Genomic DNA, 15,886 nt, shown 5'->3' on the forward strand with positions numbered 1-15,886 from the left:
TACCACAGGGGTTTGTGTTGGAACCACCTCATTTGACAAGCCACTCAATGGCAATGTTGACATTATTCCTTTAATTCATTAATCTTAAGGAGATGTAAATATACAATTATCATGCTCTCCACGTACCATATGAAACTGGACTATCATTTATGTAAATATAATCAGCATGACCTGGGGAATATCATACCTGAACTTATTCATGTCTTATCCTCTGATATATCCATATCTAATGTTCATTAACAAAGCTATTAAATCTTTTCAGGTGTTCATTATAACAGTTACTTTTTGCTTGAGTTCAGAATGTACCATTCCAGTATGGCATAGTTCATGGAATTGTAATCTACATAGACCTAAATGGGGTAATGACTCTGGAATTTTCAATGAGCAGAAACATTTTACAATTCAACAAAGCTCCTGTCTAGTAATAAGAAATGGTCTAAGTTCATAGAACAATATATACTTTGTGTGGAAATGGAGCACACAACTCTCTTCCACGTAATTGGTTAGGATTTTGTTATTTAGGGCATGTTTGTCCTGCCACAGTTCTCGTACCTTACCCAGAGTCTGGAAGCAAATGAGACATTTCGGAAGGAGATCATTTTGCATGAGTTTTATTCCCATTTTATGGTGTTACATGGGGTAGGAGGGATTAAGTGTTGCTGAAGCCTTACAAAAAGTAAGCAATGACACTACTGATGCCTTGGGAAAAGTAACAACAGAAATGGTCGCCATGCATAAGATGGTTCTTCAAAATTGTATGGCATTAGATTGTCTTTTAGCAGTTCAAGTGGCGGGCAGAGGCAAGGAATGTTGTATTTGTACAGTAATGTAATATATACAGTTCACAGCCACTGAAGTTGATTTGGGGTTCACTTTAAGAGGCTGGTCTAACACGATGATGTAATTACTTTAAGTACTTTTACCGCGCTTTGTGTTCAGTGTTTGGAGAATAATGAGTTGCAACAGTTTATCATAATATATGTCCTTTTTACTTGTTTAAAGGTGATCATTAATAGAATGGTTCAAATTTGAATCAATGTGCCTACTAATCTGCCCAGTTATGACATAATCCTATGACTATGTTGATTAATATGTACTCTTTGATATTTCATAACTCTAGTTTATTGATTCTTTTATATATATTGTATGTAACAAGTTGTCCTGCACCTGTATTTTCATATGTACTGATTCTAAATTTGTGATTTAGAATAAAAAGGTGGGGGGGGACTGTTTAAAATTCTTAGATTAGATTAATTGCTATTTTCCTTGTAGTTTAGCCATTAGTTATTTGCTTGTAATTTAAGTAGGTCTTTGTATAAATGTAACAGTTTAATATGCCTCCAGTGATTTTGAAAGTATGATTCTGGAAAGCTCTGGAAGCTTCTGCGCTCTGCATTATTTGGATAATGATGTTCTCATTGGTTATCACATCTATAAATCTGAATGAAAATTTTCCCTATTTATGAGTACGAAATAGCTAAACACAAAGTCATGCTATCGTAATCTTAGCAACACACACAAAATGCTGGTGGAACACAGCAGGCCAGGCAGCATCTATAGGGAGGAGCACTGTCGACGTTTCGGGCCGAGACCCTTCGGCAGGACTCAATCGTAATCTTATCATATCATAATCTTAGTTACTTTGTCTCCCTCTTTGCTTAGTAGACCTCTATCACTACTTGTTCAACTTTCCTTTGTTCTATAAACTTTTCATAAAATGATTGTGGAGAAACAAATTTTGTGCCTCTTTCCTGATTTGAGAAAGAACCTTGGATTAAACATATCAGGATCCTGGTTCTATTCCCTCCAAGCTCTTGGTCTTGGTGGAAGAGCTCAACTCAAAACATAGACTTTCCCTCCACAATGATGCTTAATATGTTATGTTCATTCACCAGTTCATTTTTTTAAGCTTTCAACAAAACTTTATTTACATTCAGGAATGATCAAGAGGTCAGAATACAGGTACCTCAGTTAAAGTGCCTGTAGAGATTACCAGATATGAAAACACAAAACAATTTTTTTCAAAATCAAAGTGATGCTTAAACAGACATCCACATTGATTTACAAGCAGAAGAGTTGAATGCCAAACAGGGCTTAATGTGAATGAGGGAACAAACACAGGTCACTGAAGACCTGGCGTGTAGAGATGAGGAACGTGGGAAGATATCCAGTCACATTAGAAATGATAAATTTGGAGAAAAAGGCTTCTGCAGGGGATGAGCTGAAACAGGACAAAGTTTGGTGATGTTATGAAGATGGAAATAGGCTGTCATAGTAATTCCATAAATTTGAGATTTGAAGTTAACCTCAACTGCATCAAAAATATAATCTAGTTCAGTTTTAGACAACTAGCAGAGACAGTTGGAATTGATGACTAAAGGACAGATATGGATTTGTGATGTGAGCTTTAGATGGCTTTATATCTACTCAATGGAAATTCTTGATCATCCTGCACTGGATATTCAACAACCAGTGTAATAATTTAGAATCAATAGAAGAGTTGAGAGAGGTGATGATGGGAAAGCTGGCAGTGTACACACCATCATGATGTTCAATTACATTGCTAAAAGACATGTTGAGAAGCAGGCTGCGATTAAGGATAGCTTAGTTATATTTCATATATTACCCTGGCAACAAATAGATAAATAAGATAAACAAATGAGTGTAGTCTCAAATTAAATGGCAACATTCATGACATCTGGTGTAATTAACCATGTACATCCCAAAGACAAATGGATGTGAGAGAACAACAGGGTAGTTTCAAATGCCACTTCAGAAATCTACTCAAGAATTATTCTTTTATTTTAATCTACGGTTGCTACTTTGGATTTTTGGCAATAATTTGCAATCTTATTAAAATTACTGATGGTCTTATAAACTGAGTGAGTAATCCATGAATGGAGGGTTAAGGAACAGGAAAACGGATCCACTTACAGACCTAATGCAATCCCTCAACAAAATGAAGTAAATATTTTCACTAACTTACTTCAAATTATGATAACTCTCCATCATAGTCCAGCAATTTAAATAGATGCTCTCAAATTATTTTTCTTCTAAAAGGACTTGGGAGCTATTGGGAAAAGAGTATTGAGAACCGATATTGCCGATTTTAGTCTCCAGATAGTATTTTACAAATTATATGCTACAAATCTAACTTTCATCAGCTTGACTGTTTTGAATGAGTTTATCAAAAAAGATTTTCTTAAAATGTATTTTGGAGCAAGGACCTGAGAGTATTTCTATTTTAAAATTCTCTCTCTCAAGTTTTGGCACATGATACACATTTAATTCTCAATTTGTAATTAATAATTCTATCTTTAAAGCGATCAACATTGAGCAGTGAACTTGCTTTTTATGCATATTTGCTTCACTCATAGAAAAGTGATATAATGAAAGGTATGGTATTGAAATACAATTGCAATAACAAGTCAAAACCACACTCCCCAGTTCCCCCAAATATAGGGGAAATGAAAGAAAAAGAAGTGTTAAAGGAATATAGATATACACTTAGTAATTACACTGCTGAGAGAGCATTTGTTATTTTCAATGAAGCAAACTTATTTGTACAGTTAAAACTCAGTGAAACAGAGTACTACACACTTACCTCCCACTGTCAGTTCTCCACATGTGCACAACTCCATCCTTTCTGCAGTAATTGAAGAAGATCATTGATTTGACCTGCAGCAGTGCTAGGGCAATGAACATTATAGGGTGGATTTTCATCCCTATGTGAATGATGAGTTGTATATTTCAAAAGCTGCCAAGATACTTTTAGGAAGCATAAGCAAATAAGCTGGCCTAGCTACTGTACAACTTGATGGACAACTGACTGCATAGTACCCATGTCCTTCTTCTCCCTGTACTTGATTTATTGCTGATCCACAAGGCACCACTTCAGAAGATACAGGCCCAATATAACCTTTAGTACTGTAATTTGTAATTTTCTTTGCTGTTTCAAAGCAATTGAGACAATATCATACATCTTTATAAATGAAATCAACCTTATTGTGAAATACCGAATTATTTGTGAACCAGCAACTTACCGGACAGCTAAGGATTTCTGTGCTGGAGTCAGATGCTCTTCTTTACGTGCCATACCTAAAGTAAGTATATACATGTATAAATAGATGATAGATTGATAGACATACACACACACAACCCCACACAAAGCTACATATTACAGGCCAACCTTGAGTATCAGACTGGTTCCATTTTTACATAACTAGAAAAATCGATTTTGTCCTCCAGTTGGAAAACTAGAAAAATACTTGATATGGTGACTTTATCCTCCACATTACCGCAACAAATGGCATTAAAAGCACAAAAAGACTGCTATGAGAAAATGATTGCTAGAAGTAGAGAGAAAAGAATTCTGTAGTTTGTAGGAACAAAGGTACGTACACATGTCAGACAATGATTTAATAATATTATGATTAATTGTACATAGCAGTGTCAACAGTTGGGTGATTGTAACCCAGAAGTGGCCTCTGCAAGGGCCTGTAGACATGATATATCCTATTATTTGCATATCTCTCCTTTACCTTTCTTTCTGTGATATATAAAAGTTCTAAGCTGACACTGCCCCAGAATTTCCTAGATCATAGCTACACCAAAGTTATGTAGAAACCTATGCTGGTTTCTATTCACTTAATCAGCCAAATTACTCCAGGTAGTATGAACAGATAGAAGAACATGAAAATCTGATAAGAAAAATAAACAAATTAGCACAAATGCGAGGGCTTCTTTAAGTTACTTTACTATGTTATTAAAACTAAAATTTGAAACTATCAAAAATCATTTATTCAGATTGTGCAGAGCAAAGACAAATTTCTGCTTTGGTTAAAACAAAAAATTAGGTCCAATTTGCTTACATCTTATTTAGATGAATTTCATGGATAAACAGATTGCATGACAGATTATAGGTGTCTTTCCTTATGTTAAAGTTGTCAGAAATTTGAGTTGCATTTTTTTCTGTAACACTCCTAAAAAAACAATATCACTGAAATAAATGTTTTCAAAAACATCTTGTATCCATCATTTGAGAATCATTTAATTAAAAAAAATCACTTAAAATGACAATTACTGGTTTCATTGTTTCCCTTAAACTAAATCTGAAAACTTTTGAAATGTACGACTACAAGAGTAAATTTGAAGATGCTTTCTAAATGGCACAATTCAGCAGAACTTGTTTCCTTTGTTATTTCATTCCGAGGCCGTTCCAATATTTTGGTCCAGGCTCTATTTGTAAACATTGCCAACTTGAATCGTACATATGGAGCTGCCAACAGAAGGATTACTGTTGAGGTGATTGCCATTAATTACCAGGAGGAGTTCACAAAGGAGATTGCATTGCATTTTAATAGACAATACTTGATCCAACATCTTCCTTAGCTGACAATGAGCAACAATCAGGAACAGCAGTTATTATTCCTCAACCATCAGGCTCTTGAACCAAAGGGGATAACTTCACTTGTCCCATCACTGAAATGTTCCCTCAATGTTTGGATTCATCTTCACTGGTTAAACATCCAGGTCTTACATCAATACAATTTTGGCTATTATTCTGTTATAGACTTATAGCGAATGCCCACAAGTAAATGACTCTCAGGTGTGTATTTGGTGACACATGTACTGTTATAATAAATTTACTTTGAACAAGTCATTGTCGCGCGGTTATTTCAGAAAGGCGATAGTATCCATCATCAGTATTCCTACCACCCTGGCTGTGCTTTTTTCTCAATGCTGCCATCAGGCAGGAGGTGCAGAAGTTTGAAGCCCCATAACTCAAAATTCAGTTATAGCATCCTCCCCATTTTTATTAGGTACTTGAACCGACATACGTGCACGTGCATGTGCATGCATATGCGCATTGAGTGTGGTTGTTTATTTTGTCAATGGAAGGTCTATACTGTGCATATACACCTTTGATAATTAACTTGAACTTTTTCTTGCTGTTCTATTGCTGTTTGAGGTTGGACAAGATTACGTGGACCTTCTTAATAAAAAATAATAAATCAACATCCAATTTAAAATAAAAAGGTACAATGCTGATCTACCTGGAGAATGGGAATGCTGAATTATGACATTTTGCTGGACGTAACCTTGGTTTGCAAAAGGAACACAGATGAGCAGATCAGCACTCGCTTCTACAAGGGAAAGGAATAGGACAGAGGATGGACAGGCAATTCTTTCCCTAGCATCTGTAGGCCCAGAAATATTCTTTTCAGGTTGGTAGTCCATGTCTGTGCTTGCGTCCCAGCAATTCACAAACTATATCAACAATTGCCCAAGATATCAACTATACCTTTAATAATTTGTTCATGATAAAATCATGATTGACTAGTGATGAGAACTGAATGAAGCCCCAACAGGAAAAAAAATCAAGTCTGTTGAGTAGGCCAAGCAGAGGGAGAACAATGTGGAAAACAACAAGCTGTTAGTATATTACTGAACATGGATTTGGGTATGATTGTAATGTATCTAGCCAGTAACATTAATAGTAGAGAAGTAGCCATTTGAAGTAGTTCTTTAGCATAACCCTTATTATAAATGAATCCATGTAATATGCTATAAAATGAATACCAAACTAAAATTGTTTATTTTGTTAGCATGAACATCAATGTTAGTCAGAAATTCCTAGATTAATGGAGAGATCACTAGATAATTTTGAATTCCATTTTTTTAATATAAGCAACTTGGGACTAAAATGACCTACTAAGTGTGAAGTGGACAACTGTATTATCTTTTGAAACTAAAAGAACTGAAAGGTGGTATTAACTGGTTTACGAAAAAAGTTGTTTCAATAATTATACAAACAGTTTGGTTATAAAGTATTCTTAAGAAATTAACTTTTACAATGCATATTGTCTCAGTATGAGTACAGGAGCTAATCATTTTAGAACTTTTCTTCTTGTTCTGTCAGTATATAAAACTTTGTAACCTGTTCCTCGCTTCACCAATTCCCAGTAAAATTCTGTATTTGGGTATTGTAAGAAAATCAAAGGAAATAAATGGTATTTGCTCAAGAGCACAAGGTAAAAGGAGACTGAGCTTTAGGGTGAAAATTCCAATGCAGCTGAAAAGAATCTCTGCAGTGAATGCACACTGCCTAAGCCAGAGGGTGTACAGAAATATCAAAGGTTTGTAAAGTTGGAGAAGGTTAGAGAGGTAGGGAGGGCAAGACCGTAACACTTGTTGAAACAAGAATGCTTAAACTGACAAATCATGTACCACAAAATTATCCAGAAACAGAAAAGTAGTGCTTTACTTATATAGAGTGATTGGAAAGTAATGAAATACAATCACAACTGCATTTTTTGTACCACAGTCTCTAAAAACAAAGATGCAGCAAACAGTTAAAAAGAGGGATGGTATGCTGTCCTTTATTGAGGAGAATATTAGCACAGTAGCAAGATCTGCTACAATAATAAAGGCTTCATTTCACCTTATGAGGTAGCAGATCCAGTTTTTTTTATTTACAGGCTTTTTATTTCAAGAGAATTGTAGTGTAAAAGGTCAGTTTTGCTTCAACTGTACAAGACACAAGTACTATTTACAGCTTTGACTCCCCCTCATTTAAGATGCATCATCACTGGAGGAAGTTCACCTAATGAAGGTTTATTAGCCAGGTAATACTTATGAGGAATGGTTGAACAGATTGGGTGTGTATTATTTGAATTGAAAAGAATAACAGATGAGCACTTCTAAAAAATTTTTTTTCAAGATTTCCAGCACCTTCAGCTTTTTGATTTTCAAAACGGACGTCACTCTTCAACCCCAATCAAATTATATCTTTGCAAACACATTAGTCTTAATATTTTTCCAATAACCTGCACATTTTTAAAATTCTTGGCTCACCAGGCTGTACAACTGGTTTTGACTCAGAAGGTACGGACCCTTCTCCCAAAACTTAAGCTGATGTTAGCTGCATTTTGCAGTCTGAATTGACTGCCCACAGGAATGAATGCACACGGCCAAACAATCTGACTTTATCCCTGCAAAGGCGTATAGCAAGACCTCAGCAGCAAGTAGACCACAGGCATCCTACCACAAATCATGTTCTATCTCACCTTCAGGACAAAATGATGGGTTTATACAGGAGACAAGGATTGTCATATTATGAAAGACACAGATAGTAACATTTTAATCAATAATTATATTTAAAGAAAGAAGGAATAATAAAAAGAATTTGCTCTGCTGTTGTATTCAATATTTATCCCACAGTAGGGCAAATTCTTTTCTTTTCAGCCCTCCAGTAGCACTAATGCAAACAGTTAATGTTTCAGACCAGGACCCTTCAACAGGATGGGAAAAAAATACAAAAGTGGAGAGCATGTGAGAGGGATAAGGCAAAACAAAATGACCGAGTGTGGCAGCCAAATAACAGATTTTGTTTCTTTGTCTGTATAACTTGTTGCTGATAGTTGGGTTAAGGGTCATCAATTGAATGCATCAATAGAGAAGCTTGTGCATGCCACACTCAAAGCCAAATGGGAGATTAAAGATCTAATATATTTTTAGTCCATTGTTCAGAACAGGAGATTATTCTGTTGACAAGGATGGTTTTAATCTACAGTTGGCATCTATCAGCTGTTTATCATTCAGAAACCAAATAAAACAATTGCTCAATGGCAGTAACGTGGTAGTTAACTTTCAAAACCAGTATGAAGAGAGGTAAAGCTTACATGAATAACTAAACAAAGATGGGAGTAGTTCTTCGCAAACATGAGGAAATCTGCAGATGCTGGAAATTCAAGCTACACACACAAAATGCTGGTGGAACACAGCAGGCCAGGCAGCATCTATAGGGAGAAGCGCTGTCGACGTTTCGGGCTGAGACTCTTTGTCAGGACGTCTCAGCCTGAAGCGTCGACTGTACTTCTTCTTATAGATGCTGCCTGACCTGCTGTGTGTTGCTGGGAGTAGTTCTTGATCACCTGATGAAAAGAGTACCTCAACCCATCCTGGAATAATACAGATAGTCAGAATTTGGCTAATCTATGCATATTCCTGACATAATTGTTCTTTTCATCAAAACTTTAATGATTTAGAACATCACTATATTACTTTATCTGATTACCAGCAGTCCAAAATACTAAAAATAAACAACCACTTATTTCCAAAAATCACATTATGCTAAACATCTACATGGAACATTGTTTATGAACTTTCAATAATAGTATTCTTTCCATGATGAGACTTCATATTGTAGAGGGTGTCCCTAAGCTTATTGTGTTCATGTAGATATTTGGTTTACTCCCATCTCCAGCTCGTTACACAGCACTTGTAGTTTCGAGTGCTCATCTGGTGCCACCATATTTTTAAGCAATGAGGGCCAATCCCTCACACTCTTTTCTCAAACACCCTGTAATCCATCCATTGATTAAATTGACCTCTTAAGTGTTTCCTAAACCTGTTATTTTAAACCTTTATTCTAACAAGCACATACAGTACAAGCTTAGTACTCAAAAAATCACTTTTAAAGGCCTTCCACTTACCAAGTACACCTTTGCCAGAAAACAGCCCATCCCAATCCACACTTGGCAGATCCTTTCTGATACCATCAAAATTGGCCTTTCTCCAATTTAGAATCTCAACCCACAGACAAGACCTGCCTTTTTCCAAATTTACTTTCCATCTATTGATCATAATGCCATTAGTTTCAAAGTATTCCCCTACACAAACTTCTGTCACCTGCCCCGTCTCATTCTCTAATAGCAGATCAAGTATCGCACATGCTCTCGGGACTTCTACATACTGATTAAGGAAACTATCCTGAACACATTTGTGAAACTCTATTCCATCTAGTTCTTTACAGTATGGGAGTCCTAGTCAATACGTGAAAAGTTAAAAATAACATACTATAACAACCTTGTGTTTCTTGCGACAGACTGTTGGTGGTCTGTAATTTAACCCTATTAATATATCATACCTTTTTTTACTCCTCACTTAAATGAATCCTCCAGTTTGTCCTGACTGAGCAATTCCATGACATTATCCCTGAACTCGTAACACCACCCCTCCTCCTTTAATCCCTCCCACTCTGAAACAACGGAACCCCAGAATATTGAGTTCCTGCTCCTGCAACCAAGCCTCACTAATGGTTACAATATCATAATTCCAGGTAGTGATCCACACCCTGAGCTTATCTGCCTTCCCTATGATACCTGCATTGAAATATACACGGCTCAGGACATGAGCTGCACCATACATAAACTTCTGATTCCTGACTTTGTCTGAGGTCTTAACAACATCTCCCTCCACAACCTCTCCACTAACTGTTCTGGCACTCTGGTTCCCATCCCCCTGCAACTCTAGCTTAAAACCTCCTGTGCAGAACTAGCAAACCTTTCTGCTAGGATATTAGCCGCCCTCCACTTCAGATGCAAGTTCTCGGTTTTGTACAAGTCTCACCTTCCCTGGAAGAGAGCCCAATAATCCAAAAATCTGAAGCCCTCCCTCCCATACAAACTCTTTAGCATGTCACATGTCAACCTTCCTATCTCTGGCCTCACTAGCACTTGGTATGGGTAGCAATCCTGAGATCATAAACCTGGAAGTGCTGCCCTTCAACAACACTCAAATCCCTGAACTCACTTTGCAGAACCTCGTCACTCTTCCAATTCATTTCACTGGTACCTATATGGATCACGACTATGTTCACTCTGCCACTTAAGGATGCTGAGGACCTCCATCTGAAATGTCCCCCACTGTGGCACCTGGAGGGCAACATACCATCCGGGAATCTTGTTCTCATCCACTGAACCACTATGTTCTGCTACTAATGAACCCCTTATCACCACAGCTCGCCTCTCCTTATCTCCGCTCCCCCCTCTTCCCTTCTGAGTCACAATGTCAGAGACCTGACTGCTGTGACTTTCCTCTGCTAGGTCATCCCCCCCCCTCCCCCAAACAGTATCCAAACTGATATACCTGTTGTTGAGGGTTGGTCATTGGGCTACTCTGCCCTGGCTGTTAACCCCTTTCCACTTCTTGACTGTTACCCAGTTTCCTGTGCCCTGCGCCTTGGGTGCAACTACCTCTCTATGTTGTATCTAGCAGTCCCTCAGCCTCTCGAATTATCCAGAGTTCATCCAGTTCCAGCTCGAACTCCTTTACGCAGAGTGTTAGGAGCTGAAGCTGGATGAACTTCTTATAGGTGTAGGCATCAGGGACACTGGAGGTCTCCCTGCTTCCCACATCTCGCAACAGGAATATTCAACTATCAGCTATCCTGCCTGGTATCCCCACTGTTCTAACTGTGCAAATATAGAGGAGGAAAGCAGTAAATAAAATTGGGGAGGGTGGGTGGGGGGAAAACAACCTACAGTTTTTACACCTTCTCACTGAAGCATTAAAAAGCTAAAGCCTCAAAAGTCGAAGAGAAATTCTCAAAGGATAGTATACAGCCACTAAAATTAGCTTAATGAGATGTTTTGGCTTACTGAGAAGTATTTTAGGCAATAATTCTCACTGGCCTTGATAGAGCATAGTGGATTCAATTTAACATATTCATTATGAGGGCAATTTGAAAAGCATCAGTAGTTGCTTAAAATCTAAGAGTCCATGATCAGGCAGTAAATACCAAAGAAATAAAAATTTGCAAGTAGAATTAAATGGAAAAAGTAAAATTTTCCAAAAGTTAACAATGTGAGCTGTGTAAATAGACTTGCAGATACTTAGCACATTTTCCAAGAGAAACCAGATAACAATTGGATGACCAGTTTTAACCTAGTAATAAAAGCAGCAGTAACCAACATTAGAAATAAGAACAGCTTATAAATTAGAAGGGCATGGATTCAGAGATAATGGAAAAAACAACATGTGAAAGGCAAATTATACTTGATGAATTTGACATTTTTGAAAGAGCTAGTAAAGCTTCTGAAAACATCAGAAAATCAAATACAATCTTGATAAAATTGCAATAGACACCCCTATACTTCACTCCTATTTTAAAGTAATGAATTATGCATTTAAAAATATTTTGCATTATAAAATGGCAATTGCTATATTTGGTTTTAATGGAACTTGACTTTGCAAACTTGTGACACTAATTATAATCTCTTGAAAGTGGTGGCACTGCAGCCTGTCCCCTGACAGAAAGGTATAATTACAAAGTTTACACAGGCAATTTTCTTTATAAAAGAGAAGTTTACAAGCAGAAAAACTTGACTGGAAACTTGAACAGATTTGATCATCTTAATATTTTTAACAAATTCTTTATGGCATTGCATTTGGAGAATCAAGGTCAAATATGGTGCACAGAATTAACTAAATGATAGGAAATAATTATGAATTCAAGACCACACACAAAAAGACACAGGCCATCTTGTGCAGCAGAAACAAGAGATCATTCAATAATATCATGGTTATTTATTTTGCCTCAGTGCTGTTTTCCCACTCCCTCTCTAAATCCCCAATTCCAATAACATCTAAAAATAAACAATTCTTTGTATTGAATATATCCAGTGACTGACTCTTCTTGTGTAATGAAATGCAAAGACTTACTATTCTGTAACCTATGCAAAGCCAGGATTTTGCATTCATTCACATTTGAATATCACTAGTTTTTTTTTAACCACTTATCTCCCTAGATGCTTTGAATAATTCATTCATTATGTGCCATGTCCTGTGATGTGGGCGGTCAGGCAGTCATAGTCTTTGACCCTGATTGTTCTTGGCAAAATTTTCAACAGAAGTGGTTTGCCATTGCTTTCTGCTGGGCAGTTTCTTTACAAGACAGGTGACCTCAGCCATTGTCAACACTCTTCAGAGATTGACTGCCTGCTGTCAGAGGTTGCATAGCAACACGTACAAACAAGCTGGATGAACTCAGCAGGTCGGGCAGCATCCGTTGAAATGAGTAGTCAACGTTTTGGGCCGAGACACTTTGTAAGTCCTGATGAAGGGTCTCGGCCCGAAACGTTGACTGCTCATTTCAACAGATGTTGCCCGACCTGCTGAGTTCATCCAGCTTGTTTGTTCATGTTGATTTGACCACAGCATCTGCAGTGTACTTTGTGTTTACTAGAGGTTGCATAACGCTTGCTGCTCATGTGACCATCCACCACCTGCTCCCATGGCTTCACACGACCCTGATTGGGGGGGGGGGGGGTTAAGCAGGTGCTACAGCTTGCCCAAGGGTAATCTGCAGGCTAGTGGAAGGATGGAGTGCCTTACATTTCATTTACTAGAGATGTAGCTCCACCCTGTCACCCAATAATTGGCTAGGTCAACACCTACACTGTTCATAAATACCAAGTATCTACAGAAAGTCCTAAGGAAGTCTTGCATTTATAGATTTCTTAATCTCTTGTGTCCAAAAGTGACAGGCAGAGGTATGCCACAAAAAAAAACCCTGACCCGATAATATAGCATACCAATAATATCGTTGATGGATAAATTCTGACCCAGGTATGCAGACTCTGAGTTATGAATTACACAACTTACAGGAATCCAGCTTTTACACAAATTCTCCCATACATTTGAGAGCATTTTTAAGCTTTATGGTAATAATGTTTCACAATTTCCATTAATGAACGAATTCAGCATGTATTCCATTACTTGATTTACAGGTAGTGTTTGGGTGACTATTCAATGAAATGGAAGAACTATAACAAGTGTTGCCATGTGGCATATTATAGAAAACAGACATTTCCAATTTGTAGAGAAATAGGCTTCTGGACAGTTCACAGGAAGTGAAACCATACATAACCAGAATACTGCCTGGAATGGAGTTAACTTTCCTGTGTTTCAGACAGTGGGGTGGATCTTTTAACTTAACTTCAAGGGACTGATTGGGCCTTTGTTTAAAGTTTCAACTGTGTCTCTCTGAATGCAGCATCTCTCACTTCTCTCCTGTTAACGTTCACAAAAACGATCGACTCAAAATCTACTGACTAGAAGTGACTATTACCATCTATGTCAATACTAATATCCAGAGACAAGGCTACATTTTCAATCGAAGGAGCTTCATTTAATCCAGAGAAGTGATGGCCTTTATAAAGTCTGTCAGAAAATCTAAATGCCAACAATTCAAAATTAATTATCAAACTTGACTCAAAATAGTCCTTTCAAACATCCAAAAGTCACCTGATGTTTATGGCTGATACTGCCATGTTCACTATCTCATCCTTCACTATGCCCTTAAATAGTATTATAGTATTGATTCCCAGGTTGTTGTCAAGATTCATCTGACTAGAAGCCCAGCCCACGTGTTGGCAAATTCTGAAAAAATATCTGGAGCCACTCATTTTCTTCAGAAACAAAAATGCTATAAAATACAACCTACAGAAAAGGAATGTGCTATGCTGATGTGGCCTCACCTATATGTTATGTGGGTCCACTAATGTGTTTGACCCCGAATTGCCCGTTTAGTTCACAGATAACTGGGGATAAATAAATACAGGCATTGCCAGCGACATCAACATCAAGGAAAAATGTCAAAAAAAAATATCACAGGAGCATTCTTTATAAAGACAACTATTATTTCTTTGGGTCAAGTTAAAGCTCCTGGTTTAAAATGGCTGACTTGGATTTGCATGTTGGTCTTGTGGCCAATGGGTAACCCTTGCCTCAGAGTCCGTAAGTTATAAGTTCAAATCATACTCCAGAGACTGTGCATCTAAGGTGAAACTCAGGTCAGGGTCAAGGGATGCTACACTGAGAGACAGGTAGACGAGGTGGCTAACAGAATCCCTTCATGCCGCAGCAAACTTCTCCTTCACCAATCCCTTCCCTAACAGTATCAAACTATTTGATTTATTTTTAAATTGAGAGATAGTGCAGAATAGGCTTTTCTGCTGGCACTTTGAGCCACACTGCCCAATAATCCCCCAGTTTAATCCTAAACTAATCATGGGACAATCTACAAAAAACAATTAACCTACCAACCGGTACGTCTTTGGGCTGTGGGAAGAAACCAGAACACCCAGAGAAAATCCACGCAGTCACCGGGAGAACGTAGGAACTCCATACAGCCAGCAGCAGGAATTTTAAATCATTGCCTTAGCTACTTGCAAGTTCCATCCATTTAGAAACCCAATCCATGTTAACAAATTCTGAAAAATATCTTCTCCAACATCTGCATTAATATTTTAACTTGCTGGCTTGAGCCTTTGTTCCATTGTCAGTGTTTAACTTGAGGTTATGCTCTGAATTTATCTTTTCTGCACATTTATAATCACTTCTTAATTTCTTATCTTCCTCCTTCCAACAGAAAAATGCTGAAGAACTTGTCATTCCTTATTAAACTTTCCTGTAATCCTAGAATTCAGTCTCATGGCTCTTCACTGCCTTCATCAGTTAAATGAAAGCCATGTGTACTGATGGTTTCAGCTGGATAATATTCAGGGCATACAATCATTAGACCGTTGTACACATTATGCACAACTTCCAGACTTATACTTGTTGGCTCTGCTTACATTGTTCAATGACAATATTGTTTCAATTCCTAAAGAAACTTTTCCTTGTCTTCTCCCTTCAACATTATTCAAGAAATACTTCTAATGGCTTTACAAGAGAATATCATAATCCATTTTATCTCTTCCTCTTGCCCCTCCACCTGGAAGGAGTGGTTTGCAAATCAAATTGAATCCTTAAGACCCTAGGATATCAGAGCAGAATTAAACCATTTGGCCCTTTGTATCTACTCTGCCATTTCATCATGGCCGATCGAATTTTTCTATTTCCCTTAATCTCTTCTCTTCCTCCCATATCCCTTCATAACTTGACAAATCAAGAATCTATCAACCTCTATCTTAAGTACTCAAAGACTTGGCCTTCACAGCTGCCTGTCGCTAAGAATTCTACAAAAGATTCACCACTCTCTGGCCAAAGAAATCCCTCATCATCACCATTCTAAAGTGGACACCCCTCTATTCTGAGT

At 37.5% G+C, this 15,886-nt stretch overlaps 1 protein-coding gene across 4 annotated transcripts in view; it reads right to left on the bottom strand.

Annotated features, from left to right (window-relative positions):
* The window catches only part of mboat2b (membrane bound O-acyltransferase domain containing 2b), a 142,522-nt gene that overhangs the window by 42,742 nt on the left and 83,894 nt on the right, over positions 1–15,886 (bottom strand). For all 4 annotated transcript variants that reach the window (XM_059981935.1, XM_059981933.1, XM_059981936.1 and 1 more), the window contains one exon: positions 4,044–4,098. In XM_059981935.1, the coding sequence (XP_059837918.1) occupies positions 4,044–4,098 (55 nt within the window). The remainder of the gene's footprint in view (positions 1–4,043; positions 4,099–15,886) is intronic.

This window comes from Hypanus sabinus, chromosome 10 (genome assembly GCF_030144855.1).
Source record: "Hypanus sabinus isolate sHypSab1 chromosome 10, sHypSab1.hap1, whole genome shotgun sequence".
NCBI classification, from domain to species: Eukaryota; Metazoa; Chordata; class Chondrichthyes; order Myliobatiformes; family Dasyatidae; genus Hypanus; species Hypanus sabinus.